The sequence below is a fragment of the Mus caroli genome, unplaced genomic scaffold (assembly GCF_978045245.1).
Source record: "Mus caroli unplaced genomic scaffold, Mus_caroli_1 scaffold_6, whole genome shotgun sequence".
Classification (NCBI taxonomy): domain Eukaryota; kingdom Metazoa; phylum Chordata; class Mammalia; order Rodentia; family Muridae; genus Mus; species Mus caroli.
In genome coordinates this window covers 54,274,741-54,289,752 of record NW_028227261.1, presented here as the reverse complement: position 1 = coordinate 54,289,752, position 15,012 = coordinate 54,274,741, and the positions used below count along the sequence as shown (strand labels likewise).

The window sequence follows — 15,012 nt, the reverse complement described above, 5'->3', positions numbered from 1 at the left end:
TTTCTAGCTCTATTCAAGTAAATTGTAATGCCTGATTACTTTCACTGTCTCTACTAGAGGTAAATTTGAATGTTACTGTCTTAGTTAGGGTTTTACTGCTGTGAACAGACACCATGACCAAGGCAAGTCTTATAAAAAAAGAACACACATTTACTTGGAGCTGGCTTACAGGTTCAGAGGTTCAGTCCATTATCATCAAGGTGGGAGCATGGCAGTATCCAGGCAGGCATGGTGCAGGCAGAGCTGAGAGTTCTACATCTTCATCCAAAGGCTGCTAGTGGAAGACTGACTTCCAGGCAACTGAGGTGAGAGTCTTAAGCCCACACCCACAGTGACACACCTATTCCAACCGGGTTACACCTATTCCATCAAGGCCACACCTCCAGATAGTGCCACTCCCTGGTCCAAGAATATACAAACCATCACATTCCACTCCCTGGCCCTCATAGACTTGATCAAAAACATGAGTCTATAGGGGCCATTCAAAATCCTCATAGTCTATAGCAGACTCAACAATGTTAAAGTCCAAAGTTCAAGGGCTCTTCTGAGATTCATCCAACTAATTAACTGTAATCTCCAAAGCAAGGCAGGAAACCAGCTGGGCAAACTCCAAATTCTGCATCTCCATGGCTGATGTCAAAGCAGTCTTCAGATCTCCATTCCTTTTTCATCTTTGTTGACTGCAACAAACTGCTTTCTCCTGGACTAGTTCCACACCCTGTTAGCAGCTTTCCTCAGCACATATCCCATGGCTCTGGCATCTTTAACATCTTGGAGTCTCCAAGGCAATTTCAATTACAGCTTCTTGTTTCAGTGTCTGGGATTCCACCTGATCTTTTGGATTCCTCCTAAGGGCTGGCATCACGTCTCCAGCTCTGCCCTCTGTAGCACTCTAAGCTCAGGTTGATCACTCCACTACAGCTGCTGTTCTTGGTGATCATCCCATGGTACTGACATCTCCAATACACTGGGGTGTTCCACTCCAACTAGGCTTCACCAATAGCCTCTCATAGGCTCTCTTCATGATGCCAAGCCTCAAATCCTTTGCCCGACCCCTTCAGTCCTGGGTCATCAACTACAGCTGAGGCTATACCTTCTCCAATGGCCTCCCATGACCTCTCACAGTGCCAAGCCTCAGCTGTTCTTCATAACACCTTCATGCCTTCAAAACCAGTACCACCTGGGTGACTCTTATACATTACCAAGTCCAGCTGCAGCATAAGGTACAACCTTGGGTATCTCTAGAACACAACTTCTTTGTGCTCCCAGAAAACATGTACCAGAAGATTTCACTTCAGTGATGCTGGTCTCTTCATAATCACTGCTAATTTCTTAGCTCCAGCTAACCAGCATCAATTGTCCCAGTAGTTCCTTCCATTCTTAACTCTAGAGCCAGAGCCACATGGCTGAAGCTGCCGAGTTCTGCTGCTTGCAGGAATTAGAACATGACCCGCTTGTACTATTACATTGTCACTGGCTTTCTGTTTTCCAAATCCTTCACTGCCTAAGCTTGGCTATCCTGGGTCTTGCTCTGTAGATTGGCCTTGAACGCAGAGATCAGCAAGCCTGTCTCATGGGATTAAAGGTGTGTACCACTATGCCTGGATCTAAATTTAGCTGAGTAGGATCTTGCCCCAAGGTCCCACTACCTTAATCTGTTATCTCCTAGAACACAGGATTTTGCTCCATTTCACTTCCTGGTATGCCTTTAATACTCGAACCATATATTTTATATTTTTCCTTTCTAAGCTTGCTATGCTTGTTCAAACTTCTCTTCATAAGACTTAACCAGAGAACAAAATCTCTGCTGAGCTTTTTTGAAACTTCCTTTGTCAATGTAATTAATCTGAGTCTCTTCACCTTAGCCTCAGACAGACTTTTCAGACAAGGGCAAAAAGTAGCCACATTCTTCACCAAAATACCACAAAAACAATCTTTTTGCCACATTCTGAAATTATTCTCCTTTGAAATCTCTTGGGCCAGGTCAACACAGTTCACATCACTCCCAGCAACAAAGTCTTCCATATTCCTACTAGGATGACCCATTAAGCCCCATTTAAAGCATTCCACTGAGTTCCAAATCCGAAATCCCAAAATCCACATTCTTTCAAATAAAAGCATGGTCAGGCCTATCACAGCAATACCCCAGTCCCTGGTACTAGTTTCTGTCTTAGTTAGGGTTTTACTGCTGTAAACAGACACCATGACCAAGGCAAGTCTTAAAAAAAACACACATTTACTTGGAGCTGGCTTACAGGTTCAGAGGTTCAGTCCATTATCATCAAGGTGGAAGCATGGCAGTATCCAGGTAGACATGGTGCAGGCAGAGCTGAGAGTTCTACATCTTCATCCAAAGGCTGCTAGTGATGGTTTTCTAAATAGCAGTAATTGGTGAGTTACAGCCAATGGGGACATACAATCACATTTTGATACCTGGCTTGGATCCACCTAACCCCCTTGAGATAGGCCCTCCTGTATCCTAGGATGGCTTCCGATTCCCTAGACAGTAGAGACTGACCTTGACTGCTAATCCTGGTTCTACCTCTTGAGCGCTGGGATTACAGACATCTCCATCACAGTCAGTCCACGTGATGCTGGGGAAGTGCTCAACCACAGCTCTATCCCGGGCACTTGTTTAGTTGCCTAGGCCAGCCTCCAAGGCCCTGCCTTCCCAGCCTTCCCAGTAGCTGGTATGGGTCTGTGTGCTTAACATTTTTAAAAATCAGGCTTGTTCTAGACATTCAGAAGGTCTCTGCTTTTCCTGTGTCCTGTCATGCACTTCCTAACAAGGCTACTAGTAGACATGGTCAAATCCTAGGCATGTGTTAGTTATTAATATCAATATAACTTGTGCTGTGGCATTCTTTTCTTTTTTTTTTTTGTTTGTTTGTTTGTTTGTTTTTTTGAGACAGGGTTTCTCTGTAGCCCTCGCTGTCCTGGAACTCACTCTGTAGACTAGGCTGGCCTTGAACTCAGAAATCCTCCTGCCTCTGCCTCCCAAGTGCTGAGATCAAAGGCGTGCGCCACCATGCCTGGCTCTTGTGGCATTCTTTTCTCTTGGAGTTTTTTGAGACAGTCTCATGTAGCCCAGACTGGCTTTTGATTCCCTAATGTAGCCAAGGATGGCTTTAAACTCCTGATCTTTTACCTCCTGGGGTTATAGGACGAGCATCATGTCTGGTTCATTCTTATGTCAGAATTACATGACACCGTGTTTGTTGCATACTTGATTTCTTAGAGCCCTCACTCCCTTCCCTCCAGTAGGCAGACACTATGTGTTCATAGCTGGATTGTCAGGGTTTACCATAGTTCTCCACATGGCTTCTGAATGAACATCGTCCATTTCAGAAAGACCTCACCTTTAACCAGTGGCTGGGCCCTCAAAGGATGCTTGTCCAGCTATTTTCCTTAGTGCAGACATGAATGGCCTGTGGTGAAATCCTTTGGGTCCCTTTGTCTTGAGATATAGTGGTCCCAGTTTTCCCCCAATTTGTCTATGCACAGAGAACAAAGAGAATTCTTACATATGGCTTCGCAGGTGGTAGCTCCTGCTTCCACACAAGGGGCCTCTTCCCTTACAGGGGAGGAGGTACAGTATGGGAATTCTGTGCTTTAAGAACCAGTGGGGCCAGGTAGATGATGGCTCAGTGCTTGAGAACAGAGGATCCCACACCCTCAAGACCGCTCTCAACCATCTATGACACCAGAGTATCCTAGACCTCGTACAGCCTCTGCAGGCATTAGCCATGTGTGCGATGCACATAAGTGCACACCAGCAAGACATACAGAATATCTCACGCAAATAAGTAGAAGACCAAGGATTAGATTGGAAGAATCTTCCTTCCTGGAGGACCTCAGGAGAGCTTAGTGTAGACCGTCTCCCAAGAGTTTTCCTTTATTTGCTAAGGTCACTTTGAAGAGGCAGACGTAGATAGACTTTTGGTATTTGAAACAGGGCCTCATAACCAGGCCGGCTTCACGACATAGAACCCCGAGCCTCCTGCGTCTGTGTGCTTGTTATCAGCACAAACCTAGACATTCCTAAGAGGAGGGGATCTCAACTGAGTGATGGCCGGTGGGGTGTCTGTGTGGGCATCCTCTTGGTGGTTGATCGATGTGGGGGAGGGCCCGGCCTGCTGTGGCTGGTCCCATTCTTGGGCAGGTAGTCCTGGGAAGTGTAAGAAAGACAGCTGAGTGTGGGCCTGGGAGCAAGCCAGTAAGCAGCACTCCATGGTTCTTGCCTCTGTGTCTGCTTGAGATCTTGTCTGACTTCTCTCAGGAATGGACTCTTACGGGAACATGTCAGCCAAATAACGCTTTCCACCCTAAGTTGTTAAAGTTACTTTTGCACCAAGTTGCTTTAAAAAGTGAACCAGGACCCTCCTATGTGCTGGGAACAGGTTTGTGTTACCCTGTCTAGCTCACAGTTTTTGAATTTTGAAAGCCTGGATCATGTCTGTCAGTTCATCATCACTAACTCATAAGCTCTTACGGGTGGGGCCCCTTATTACACAGCTCTCATTTCATTTATATCATGTTCTAGAGCAGTGGGTCTCAACCTTCCTAATACTGTGACACTTTAACACAATTCCTCGTGCTGTGGTGACCTCAGCCATAAAATTATTTTGTTGATACTTTCTTCCTGTTATTTTGCTACTGTTATGAATCGTACTATAAATATCTGCTCTGCAGCTGCCGAAGGGGTTGTGACCCAAGGGTTGAGAACCACTGTTCTAGAGAACCCCAGGACACTGCAGTGAGCAAGGGGGGAGGAGCTCTAGAGCACCTGGTACAGAAGGGGCTACAGAGGCCACAGCTCTTACCAAGATGCTACTGAATCTCTTCATTGTCTTAGTGAAGGTGGAATGAGATGGATTCAGAGGTTAGAACCACACACGGGGAAACAAAGAACAGTCACATATGGGCACAGAGCAGGGCCTCTGAGATGCGTGCTCGTTAGGATTCCTTTTCCTTTGCTGCTAAGGACTCTGGGCTGATACACACTCCCTCACTAGGGATGCCTGGGTGAATGCCACCTGCCTCCAGCCATAGCTACTCCCTGTGGCTCATGACCAGGAGCCGCATCTTATCTTTTAACTGGACACCCACAGTTGGAATGGTCAGAAGTGACCATAGGCAGGAAGTGGCTTCTCACAAGGTGCCAACTGGGGCAGACATGTGAGGCTGTTGCCTTACAGAGCTGCACGGTTACATTCACTTAGGCAAAGGGCCTGTTCTTTGTGAGCGTGGGGCAGCTGACCCTGACTCTGCACCTCCCTGTGAATGCTCTCCAAATTAGAAAGCCGGATGCACCCTGCTTCCATTGCCCTGCTCCCACCGACCGCAGCTGTTGCTGAGGCCTCCCCTCTCGTCGCCCTCCTCAGACTCGTGTGGTGGTTCCGAGGACCAGATGCCAAGTTCCAGTGGCCAGAAGCCACTTCTCACTGTACATCAGAAGTCCTTGAGGATCTGAGGCAGACCTGTTGATGCTGCAGTCAGTGGCGCAGTGTGGTGGATTCAGAAAGGTTTCAGCTTTTCCACCTCGAGGCTGAATGAACTAGGCGACAGCATGTTTTCTAGATTGGATTAATGGCCATGTGGTGATGGGTGTGGAAGGATAAGGTAGACAATTCCTGTAAGGCTGGAATTATCAGGAGAAAGGCGCTTCAGTTGGGCAAATGCCTCCATGAGATCCAGCTGTGGGGTATTTTCTCAGTTAGTGATCAAGGGGGAAAGGCCTCTTGTGGGTGGTGCCATCCCTAGGCTGGTAGTCTTGGTTCTATAAGAGAGCAGTCTGAGCAAGCCAGGGGAAGCAAGCCAGTAAGTCCCATCCCTCCATGGCCTCTGCATCAGCTCCTGCTTCCTGACCAGCTTGAGTTCTAGTCCTGACTTTCATTGGTGATGAACAGCAGTGTGGAAGAGTAAGCTGACTGAATAAACCCTTTCCTCCCCAACTTGCTTCTTGGTCATGATGTTTGTGCAGGAATAGAAATCCTGACTAAGACAGGTGGGTATTGAGTTTGGTCTTCACTCTGCTGGGATATTTAACCATACAGTAGGTACTGCCACCCTGTTCTTCAAGACACTCATTTACCAATAATTCTCTCTCTCTCTCCCTCTCCCTGATACTATCTCTGAAACTGGCCCTTATTCTGTAGTCACACTAGTCTAAAATTTACAGCAGTCCTCCTGTCTCAGCTCCTCCCAAATGTTGATTACAGGGTCAACTTCCAGTTGTAAAAAAATCTCTTATTAGTGGAGAAGTTGTAAATGCTGCCACCTGTTGACCAAATGTGCATGTGCATCCAACCCACTTTCAGCATCCCTGCCCAGGCAGCATCTCCCTGTGTTCTGGGCACTTACCCAGGTCTCAGGGGCTGTCAGCAACCTGGTTTAGTGGGATAAGTACCTCTCTGGGTTGGCAGTCTGTCTTGGGTCACCGTTGCGATGAGTAGTAACCTCTTCAGTCAGATTCATATTTTCTGTCTCCCTCTCCACCTTTCTCCTTCCCTCTGTCTCCCCCTCCCTTATGTGTGTGCACATGCGCACATGCGAGTGCTGAGGTTGGAGTCCAGAGTCTTAAATCCTCCCTCTTGCTGAGCCTCTCTCCATGTCCCCAGAAATGACTCCTCTTACTTAGATGTGGGTTTGTTTACTCAAAGATTTTCATAGACCACATTTTAACCTGGAATTTATATGAGGGGTTCTTTTCATGAGCGGATATCCTAACAGTTCGATCATTGTTCCAAGAACTTGAATCCCATTCAATTTCAAGGATAAACCTCTAAAAGGGAACTTGGATCAACAGATAATGAAGGCTAGCTGTATAGGTCAGAAAAGCAAAATGCCTACGTTTCTTTAACATCTCCCTTCAGTCTCTATGATAGCTCATTCCTATAGATGTTCTTGATTGACAGGCCTTTATACAGTACTCCTGCCAGTGTGTTCATTTCAAAAACAGGTGTGCCAGCAGTGGCTAAAGGGCCGGCTCACCATACTTTCCCTGGCAGTGTGCTTGGCAGCCTACAGTGCTAGAATTACATCTGAATGACTTGTGCTCAACCCAGCCTGAGGAGTACACCACCTACCACTCTTGGGATCCAGGCCTTAAGACTTCAGCTGGGCCTAAAGCTGAGACTAAGAAGCATATTTTTTAAAATCTTGAAAGTCGTTAAATGACACTGCCAACTTTTCAAAGCCTCATGATCAAAGTGGCAACCTGTTCTTCAGGACCTACGACAACAGCTCAGATATCTTTAGTGGCTCAGAGTATGTTCAGGGCTTTAGGATGCTGCACCTACCCTGACAACGCTGTTCAAGGCCTGTTGCTTCTAACCACGGTTTCTGTAACGAGTGGGCGTGAGCTAAAAGGCAAGCTCCCTGTCCCACTTCAGCTTCTGTGACTGAGTCTCCTCCTCATACCTTATTATTGAAGAAGAAAGTGACAGTGCGTATGAGCCCAGATTTATATCTTGTCATTTTTCCACATTTAGAAAACTGGACAGACCTGTAAATTTTGCAGCAACCAGATAGTTTCTAAAGGACTAGCTACTTTTGAAATCAGGCTTAACTTGTAGCCCTGACTGCCCTGGAACTTGCTATATAGACTAGGCTAACCTCAAACAAACCTCCTCCTTCCAGTACTGGGATTAAAGGTGTATGACACAACATTCACTCAGGCTTAAATCTTTTAGGCTAACCTTCCTTTTTCTTTTTTTCCCTTTCTTTTTCTTTTTGAGACAGGGTCTCACTTATTTCCCAAGATGGCCTGGAATTCACCACTCTCCTGATGCAGCCTCCCAAATAATGGAATCATGGGCGTTTGCTCCTGACATATTTCAAGTGTACCATATGGATTTCTTAGGTTACATGTTACATAAAGTGTAGGTAAAGGTGTCTATTGATTCAGGATTTCAAGGCCTATATTTACTTGTGGTAACCGGAGAATAAATAACAGGCTTTAAGAGCTATAGGGACCCAGATAGGAGTCTGTACTCTCTCTTGAGCAGAAGAGAAAATAGGGAAAATACAGTTTGCCCAACAACACAAGGGGAGTGGTTAACAGGCTGGGTTAGTGGTTTTTCAGTTCAGTGCAGTCTGTTTTGATCATGCGACTCCTTAGACCAAGCATAGAAGCTGGGCTATAAAAGAGTATACAGAGGTAGTTACAGAGTCTCTATTAAATCCTTTTGGACTATATAGATTTTATTATTCCCAGACTTACAGTTGATTTTTCTGTTTGTCTGTTTGTTTGTTTGGCCCTTAGGATTCCCGAGGACATTAGTGCAGGCAGAAGCCCTGGACGGAATCTGTGATGTGGACCTAGTAATCAGTTTGAATATCCCTTTTGAGACACTTAAAGATCGTCTGAGCCGACGGTGGATTCACCCTTCTAGCGGGAGGGTCTATAACCTGGACTTCAACCCACCTCAAGTGCAGGTAAGATACACCATGCTGGATAGAGGACAGGAGTATGAGGTGTCTGGGGGTAGGGGGTATAGGAAAGCATTAGCCAAACAGCATAGGAAAAGAGTTTACATTCAGTATCCACCAGAGTGGAGAAAGCTAGGACTAGAAAGCTTAACAAGACAGGGCATTGCTGGTGACCTGGGAAAAGTGTCGCTCTCCTTGTTATTTCATTAAACTGTAGGTGATCATTGATTGATTGACTGATTGAGACAGACCTCTATCTGATTAGTCCTCAGACTCAGAATGCTGGGAAGACCCCTTTTAAAGCCAAATGACAGTGTACAGTTTAAAAAGGACTAAAGTTTAAATTTCTGTTCAGCCAACTGTTGTGAAGATGACGGTAGCAAGTGAAAAAAAGTGTGATGATTTCAGGGATTAGAGTGGCCAAAAAGCAAATAAAAACTAGTGTTCAGCTATAAGACTTTATAAGACCTGGGCAATAGCTGCAGGATCTTCGATTACAGAGTTGGGAGAAAGAACAAACATGGTGTTGTCTCTGCTCTTCAGTACTGGGGTTCAGAATCCCTGGGCCTTTGTGTATATTCCTCAAGAATCCTACCATTGAAGTGGACCTCCACCCCATTCCCTGCTGTAGGTGCCCAACTCAAATTCACAGTGCTCTAGCTTTGGTCTCCCAAATGCCTGGGATTATGGGTGTGTACCCCATGTCTGCTCAGACTACTTCTGACCAGCATTTTGTTAGGATCTCCCTCTGGCTCTCTGACTGACTGAACTAATGCAGGAGCCCAGTTGGTGGTTTTTGGACTGGAGTAGGTGACGTGGTACCTTGAGTATAGGTGAAGCAGTAAATGATTGCAGGGACCTAAGCTGGTGTCACCCTGCTGGTCGCTGTTGTGCCAATAATGCCCTTAATGATGTCAGTTCATGTGTGATGTGTCCCCTTTTTTTCTTTTTTTCTTTCTCTTAATTGATCTGTTTGTTCATTCAATCTTTCATTCGTTCTTGGTTTCACTGTGTTGGCCAGACTGGTCCTAGCCTTCTGAGTGGCTGGGTGAGCAGGAGTGTGCCGCTCAAGTGTAACCCAAGGTACAGTGATAGGAAAACCAATAGGGAGAGAAGAATGGAGTTTGAAAATCCAGTCAGGAAAGCAGAAACCTATCTCACAGAAGCTGATCGATTCTTATAATACCCAAAAAACTCTTCTTACTGGTATGCTACATGCAAAGGGCAGCTCCCCCTGAAAGAACATATAATTACCATTACATGTGGAAGTGAATAGCCTGTTCTACCAGCCATTGGTGTCTTCCCAGGATAGAGTGAGGCTGCTGCCCTGGAGCCACTCTACTTCTGGAAACTGTGCTGTGTTTGCTGATACTCCAAAGGGAGTGGCTTTGTGGCTCTCAGGTCAGGCACGGCCTCTCCTCTCCTTTCACACCAACACAGCGCCTGTGATAATGGTGTGTATTATTACGAAATATCAGTGTGAATCCCAAAGCCCCCAGCTGCAGCAGGATTTCAGTGTGTGTGGTTACCTTTCGTGGTCCATCTGAGACCCCAGAGTTCTTCCCTAGAATGTCTTTGCCAGATTCATGTCTGCAGCTTTCCCCAGAGAGGACAGCTGTGGGGTCGGGAGCAGAGTTCTGATGCTGCTGCTGTGCTATGTGCAGGCAGCCATGCTTCCTAGGGGATTGAAAGTATGGGAAAGGAGATCTGTTTATGTAGCCTGACTTGTCTAGAACTAACTATATAGACCAGGTTGGCCTTGAACTCACAGACAGAAACACCTGCTTCTGCCTCTGCTGGCATTAGAATGCTTGTCTCTGATGGTCCTAGATATTAGTATCATGGCTATTTTGACCTTAGGACATGTCATTAATTCCAGAGACTGAACCAGAGTTTTGTTGTTGTCCTTACATTACAGTTATTTGTTTGTACATATGACTGTGCACACGTGTGGGTGCCACCGCGCAGGTATGGAGGACTCGGGTCAATTTGCAGGGCTCAATTCCCAGCACATAGCAGCTCACAACTTTAACTCCAGCTCCAGAGGTTCTGACTCCATCATACAGACACACATGCAAGCAAAACACCAATGCACATAAAATAAATAAATCTTAAGTATCATTTGTGGGATGTATTTATAACTATGTGAATAGTTAAGATTTAATGCCTTTTCAGGACACAGAGTCACAACGAAGCCCCAAGCCCGTTGCATATGTGGTTGGAGTTCACTTTGATCACATGGGAACAAGAAAGACCTTGGCAATGCCCAGTAACAGTTGACCACGTTAATTGGCTTTCTGGTATTTTAGGGGATTGATGACATCACTGGTGAGCCACTTGTCCAACAGGAAGATGATAAACCTGAAGCAGTTGCTGCCAGGCTAAGACGGTACAAGGATGCGGCAAAACCAGTCATCGAACTGTACAAGTGAGTATGTATGTGTCTCAGTGTATTCATAACAAAGAGCCTGGTGATGGGAAGAGCACTGGACCAAGGCTAAGTATAAAGGCTCGTTCCTCCCAGAAGGTAGACGAAGTGGTGGGGAGGTATATAGGAGTTAAAGTCTGTTGTGCTTATTCCGGAACTATTAGAACATGAGGACCTAAGTCTAGTTACCTGTCTGTAAAATTGTCCAGACTTCTCTCCTGTGGTGGGTGGGGTTGGCAGTTGATATTGAGATTCCACGTATGTTATCCAGGTGTCCCATCTCACAGCTCCAGACCCTTGTCTTCCTATTTAATCGGCTCAGATATTTTGATATTCATTTGTATAAATAAGTGATTCAGACTAGGCTTGGCTGGAAAATTATAAATAGCCTAGAAGATGGTACCTGCTTTTGACCTTGGATCTTTGCCTATCCTGATGCAATGTTAAGCAGCCTAAATGGTGTTTATTTGGCTTGTCTTTTAGGAGCCGTGGAGTGCTCCACCAGTTTTCTGGGACGGAGACTAACAGAATCTGGCCTTATGTTTACACACTTTTCTCCAACAAGATCACACCTATTCAATCCAAAGAAGCATACTGAGCCTGCCATGGGAAGAACCAAGAAGACGTGGCCGCCCACTCAATCATGCGTGTAGTCTTGGTGACCTGGCCCAATTAGAAGCCAGCTGAGATAGCTTGCAGCATCTTTTCTAGTTTCAGTGTTGAAGTAATGAGGAAAATCTAGTAGGTAGAAAGAATTCAGGAAGAGGGAAACCCTCCTCTGCCTTTGAAAAGGGCTCTGCGGGTGCATCACGCCCTTCACAGGAACGAGTATAGACTGGATCTCCACCAGTGTTGAGCCACGTGCTAGCTACCAGAGCCTTTTTGCATGCAGTGGTGGGCTCTTTGGTTTATCCCACCTTCCACAGGCTATGAAACCACAGCACTGTATGCCTGAGAACTTGAAGGGCTGTGGTCCTGGCTTGTCCATTGCCATACACTCTGACAGTTGATGCTAATTGCACTCGGTGGTTGCTTTTCTCCAATGACTGTCTCTCCCTGGCTCTCAGACATCCTCGTTTCTGTTGTCTGAATCTTCTCGTCTGCTTGCTCCCTTCTCAGGCTATTCAGTCCCACGATGGCTTCTGCATTTACCCCTTGAATTTCCTTTATACAAACTGAGAAGTAGGTGACTGGGTTCAGTCTTTTCCTTCTCCCTAAACAGCTGCTCTATCTTGAGCCCACCCTGTACCTTTTATTGTTTAAAAAAAGATCCTCCCAAAGTCTTCAGGGTTCTCGAAAACCAAGGGAAATGCTTCCTTATGGAAATGTGGGGTGATTGTATCTTCTATGTAGAAGTAGTAGTAATTGTATGGAAATCACTGGACTAATGAGATGGTTGGGTGCAAGGAAAGGTGAATATTGAACATGCTGCTAAATATTAACGCTGTCAGTGTTTTTCTTCTGTGAGTGACTAACCAGACGGTGAGAGGTCAGAAAAGGGAGCAAGCCTCTGAGGGCTTGGAGCATCTTGCACTAGCTATACATAGCACCTGCACTGAGTAAGACAGCTTTACTGTTTTGGGAATGCAGAGTCCTTTTGTTTATTTTCTTCCTATTCCAAAGATGCAGTCTATAGGTGGTCATAAAGTCCAGAAATGAAGATACTAAGGTTTTATCAGTCATTGTGTGTCAAGAAAGCATTTGTTAAGACTTTCCTTCCTGGATCCCAGACTTGTTGGCCACCTTGTTATAATTTTTACTCTTTTCTGGGAAGAACAGGGAAATGTCTTCCCACTGCCTTAAAAAGGTGTCCTGCATCCGCCTGTCCCCAGGAGGTGGTCCTTTATTATTGGTGGTGACTTAGTGTGACATCTCATAGTCTGTGTGGGGTCAGGGTGTGGGGTGGGCTTAGCACTTTAGTGGATTAAGATATTATTCCATTCTGAAGGTGTCGTGTGTTCTGTGCTCCTGAGTCTGTCTGCCTTCCTGTACTGCCTGGACTCCCGTGGTTCCTCTCAGTCGTTTTTCATGTGCATGTTCTGCGGCTGCCTTAGTGGAGATGCAGGCCAGCATTCCCACTCATGTTCTCAGTACAGAGAAGTAAGCTTCCGGAGTGCAGCTGCACGGGGCAGGTGACCATCTGGGCAGTGTCGTGATGCTGAGCACCTTGGAAGCTTACATCTGGCTGGCACTTGGTAGGGATTGGGTGATAAAAGCCCAGGCTTCCTGGAGGAGCAGGTCAGGAGAGGGAAACCCTGAGATTATTCCCAGGAACCAAGGGAAGTAGGGAGTAAAAGGGATTCAGGGTAATTGAAGAGAGGTAGGAAAACTTCAAACTTTTCTTCCCCTCTTGTAGAGTCTGGGGAGAGCAATAGGGTGTGAGCAGTTCCTTGCCTTCACACTGCTGTTTCTCTATGCAGTTCAAGCTCAGTAGACTACAGTAGCCCCAGTGAGACCCCAGGGTCAGAAGAGCAGCAAGGGGCAGAGACATCTTTTCCAAAGTCTTGGGTGATTTCATGTCTATTGGTGTAAAGGTGTTTTCTGCGGCAGGCTTGGCTGACTTTGTGGAAATGGTCATAAATACTGACAGTGTCTTGACGAAGGCTCAGTGGAAGCAACGTCCTTTCCTTCTCAGGCCACACGTGGCCAAGAGTCTGGGTGGTCTCTGAGGTTCTGACTTTACGTTCACGGACTCCTCGTTCAGTTTGCTTCCCACAAACCTCTTGGGAAAGGCTGCATGTTTATTCCTCCAGTATTTATGTCAAAAAAAAGGTGCTATGAAGGAGGCCCTCTGAGTGAAGTGCGCACTCGCCGAGCCTTTATAAGCATTGTGGTGAATCTTCCCAGGCACAACCAATATTTCCTATAAACAAGAGTCCAGGATATGAAGTCTTGCCCAGGCTTTCCTGCTTCTGGAACCCTTGGCCTTTTACAGGGTGTTAGTTGTCTCTCTTGACCTAAGCAACCTGGGGCCCTGAGCCTCTTAGGTCTGCTTGTGGCCTCAGGGAGAGTGGCTGCGCGAGGCTATTTCTTTTTATGCTCTTTGCCTAAGCAAAAGGAGTTCCCAGACACAAGACGTTAAGGCAGGCTGGGTTTAGACCAGGTCAATCTGCCTCAATTCTAGGTGTCAGGAAGCCATATGAAAGCTGACATCTACTGAAACATTAAAATTAGCCATAACTGTTACCCTTATTTTTGGTGTGGCAAACTGCACAATTCTTGCCAGAATAAATGCCATCAACTGCCTCAGGGCACTCCTTGGTTTGACTGTTCTTTATGTGGTTGGGTGTGAGGGGGACAGGCTAAGGAAGCCATTGCCCAGGACTCCATCCTGACTCCCTCTAGTGACAGACAGGAAGCACAGTGTCTTTTAATAAAAGGCTCCTGTTTAAAACCTTTGCAGGGAGTACTGCACCTTCTCTCTGGGATTTGGGAAAAGGGAAGAAAAATTGAAAACCCCGGGTTTTGTGTGAACTGCAAGAAATGGTAGGGCTCAAGGCTTCTCTAGTTTTATGAGAACTTGTACTACTGAATTTGCGAATTTTGTTTTTTTTTTGAGCTGGACCGATCTCTGGGGGACTACATTGAGCTATGATGGCATTTCACTGTGATCCCCCAAGTTCAAGCTAGTCTTTAACTCAATGTTGGTTTAAGTTTCCCTGGAGCTGACACGTCAGCTTTTCTTCAGTGACAGTTGGTGTTCCTCTTGATTTGGGTATATGTGCTTAATTCAGAGTCTGTTCTGTATCTGCTATCCTAACTATTCATTGTATTCATTGATTTTTGTTTTGTTTTGTTACCTTGCTTGAAGATTGATTTGTATTGAATTTGATAGAAATAAATGTTTTTCCGCTTAATATGTGATGGGTTTTCATAAATTCATTATTCTTTGCATTGCTGTTTATACCCTGTAAAGCTTCACAGGCTCTCTCTGATTTGTACCACTTGGGAGTTCTTCTGTTATCCACAGTTGTCGATAATTTGCAAAAAGAGGCAAGCAATGGAACCTACACAAAGTAATGATGGTGAAGCAAACATGCCTCTGGTTCTGTTTGTTTTCCCGCTGTATCGTTGCTATGTCCTTGTGCCCTCGTGTTCCCTGCTTGCCCCGTCCTTTACCTGTTAAACCCGGAGCCCTTTGCAAGGTTGTC

General features: G+C 45.8%; 1 protein-coding gene across 2 annotated transcripts in view; it reads left to right on the top strand.

Moving 5' to 3' along the window:
* Ak4 (adenylate kinase 4) overlaps positions 1-14,718 on the top strand; it is a 63,028-nt gene extending 48,310 nt beyond the window's left edge. For both annotated transcript variants that reach the window (XM_021160493.3, XM_021160492.3), the window contains exons 4-6: positions 8,267-8,439; positions 10,743-10,861; positions 11,345-14,718. In XM_021160493.3, coding sequence (XP_021016152.1) covers positions 8,267-8,439; positions 10,743-10,861; positions 11,345-11,459 — 407 coding nt within the window. In that variant the 3' untranslated portion in view covers positions 11,460-14,718. The remainder of the gene's footprint in view (positions 1-8,266; positions 8,440-10,742; positions 10,862-11,344) is intronic.
* Positions 14,719-15,012: the final 294 nt, after the last annotated feature.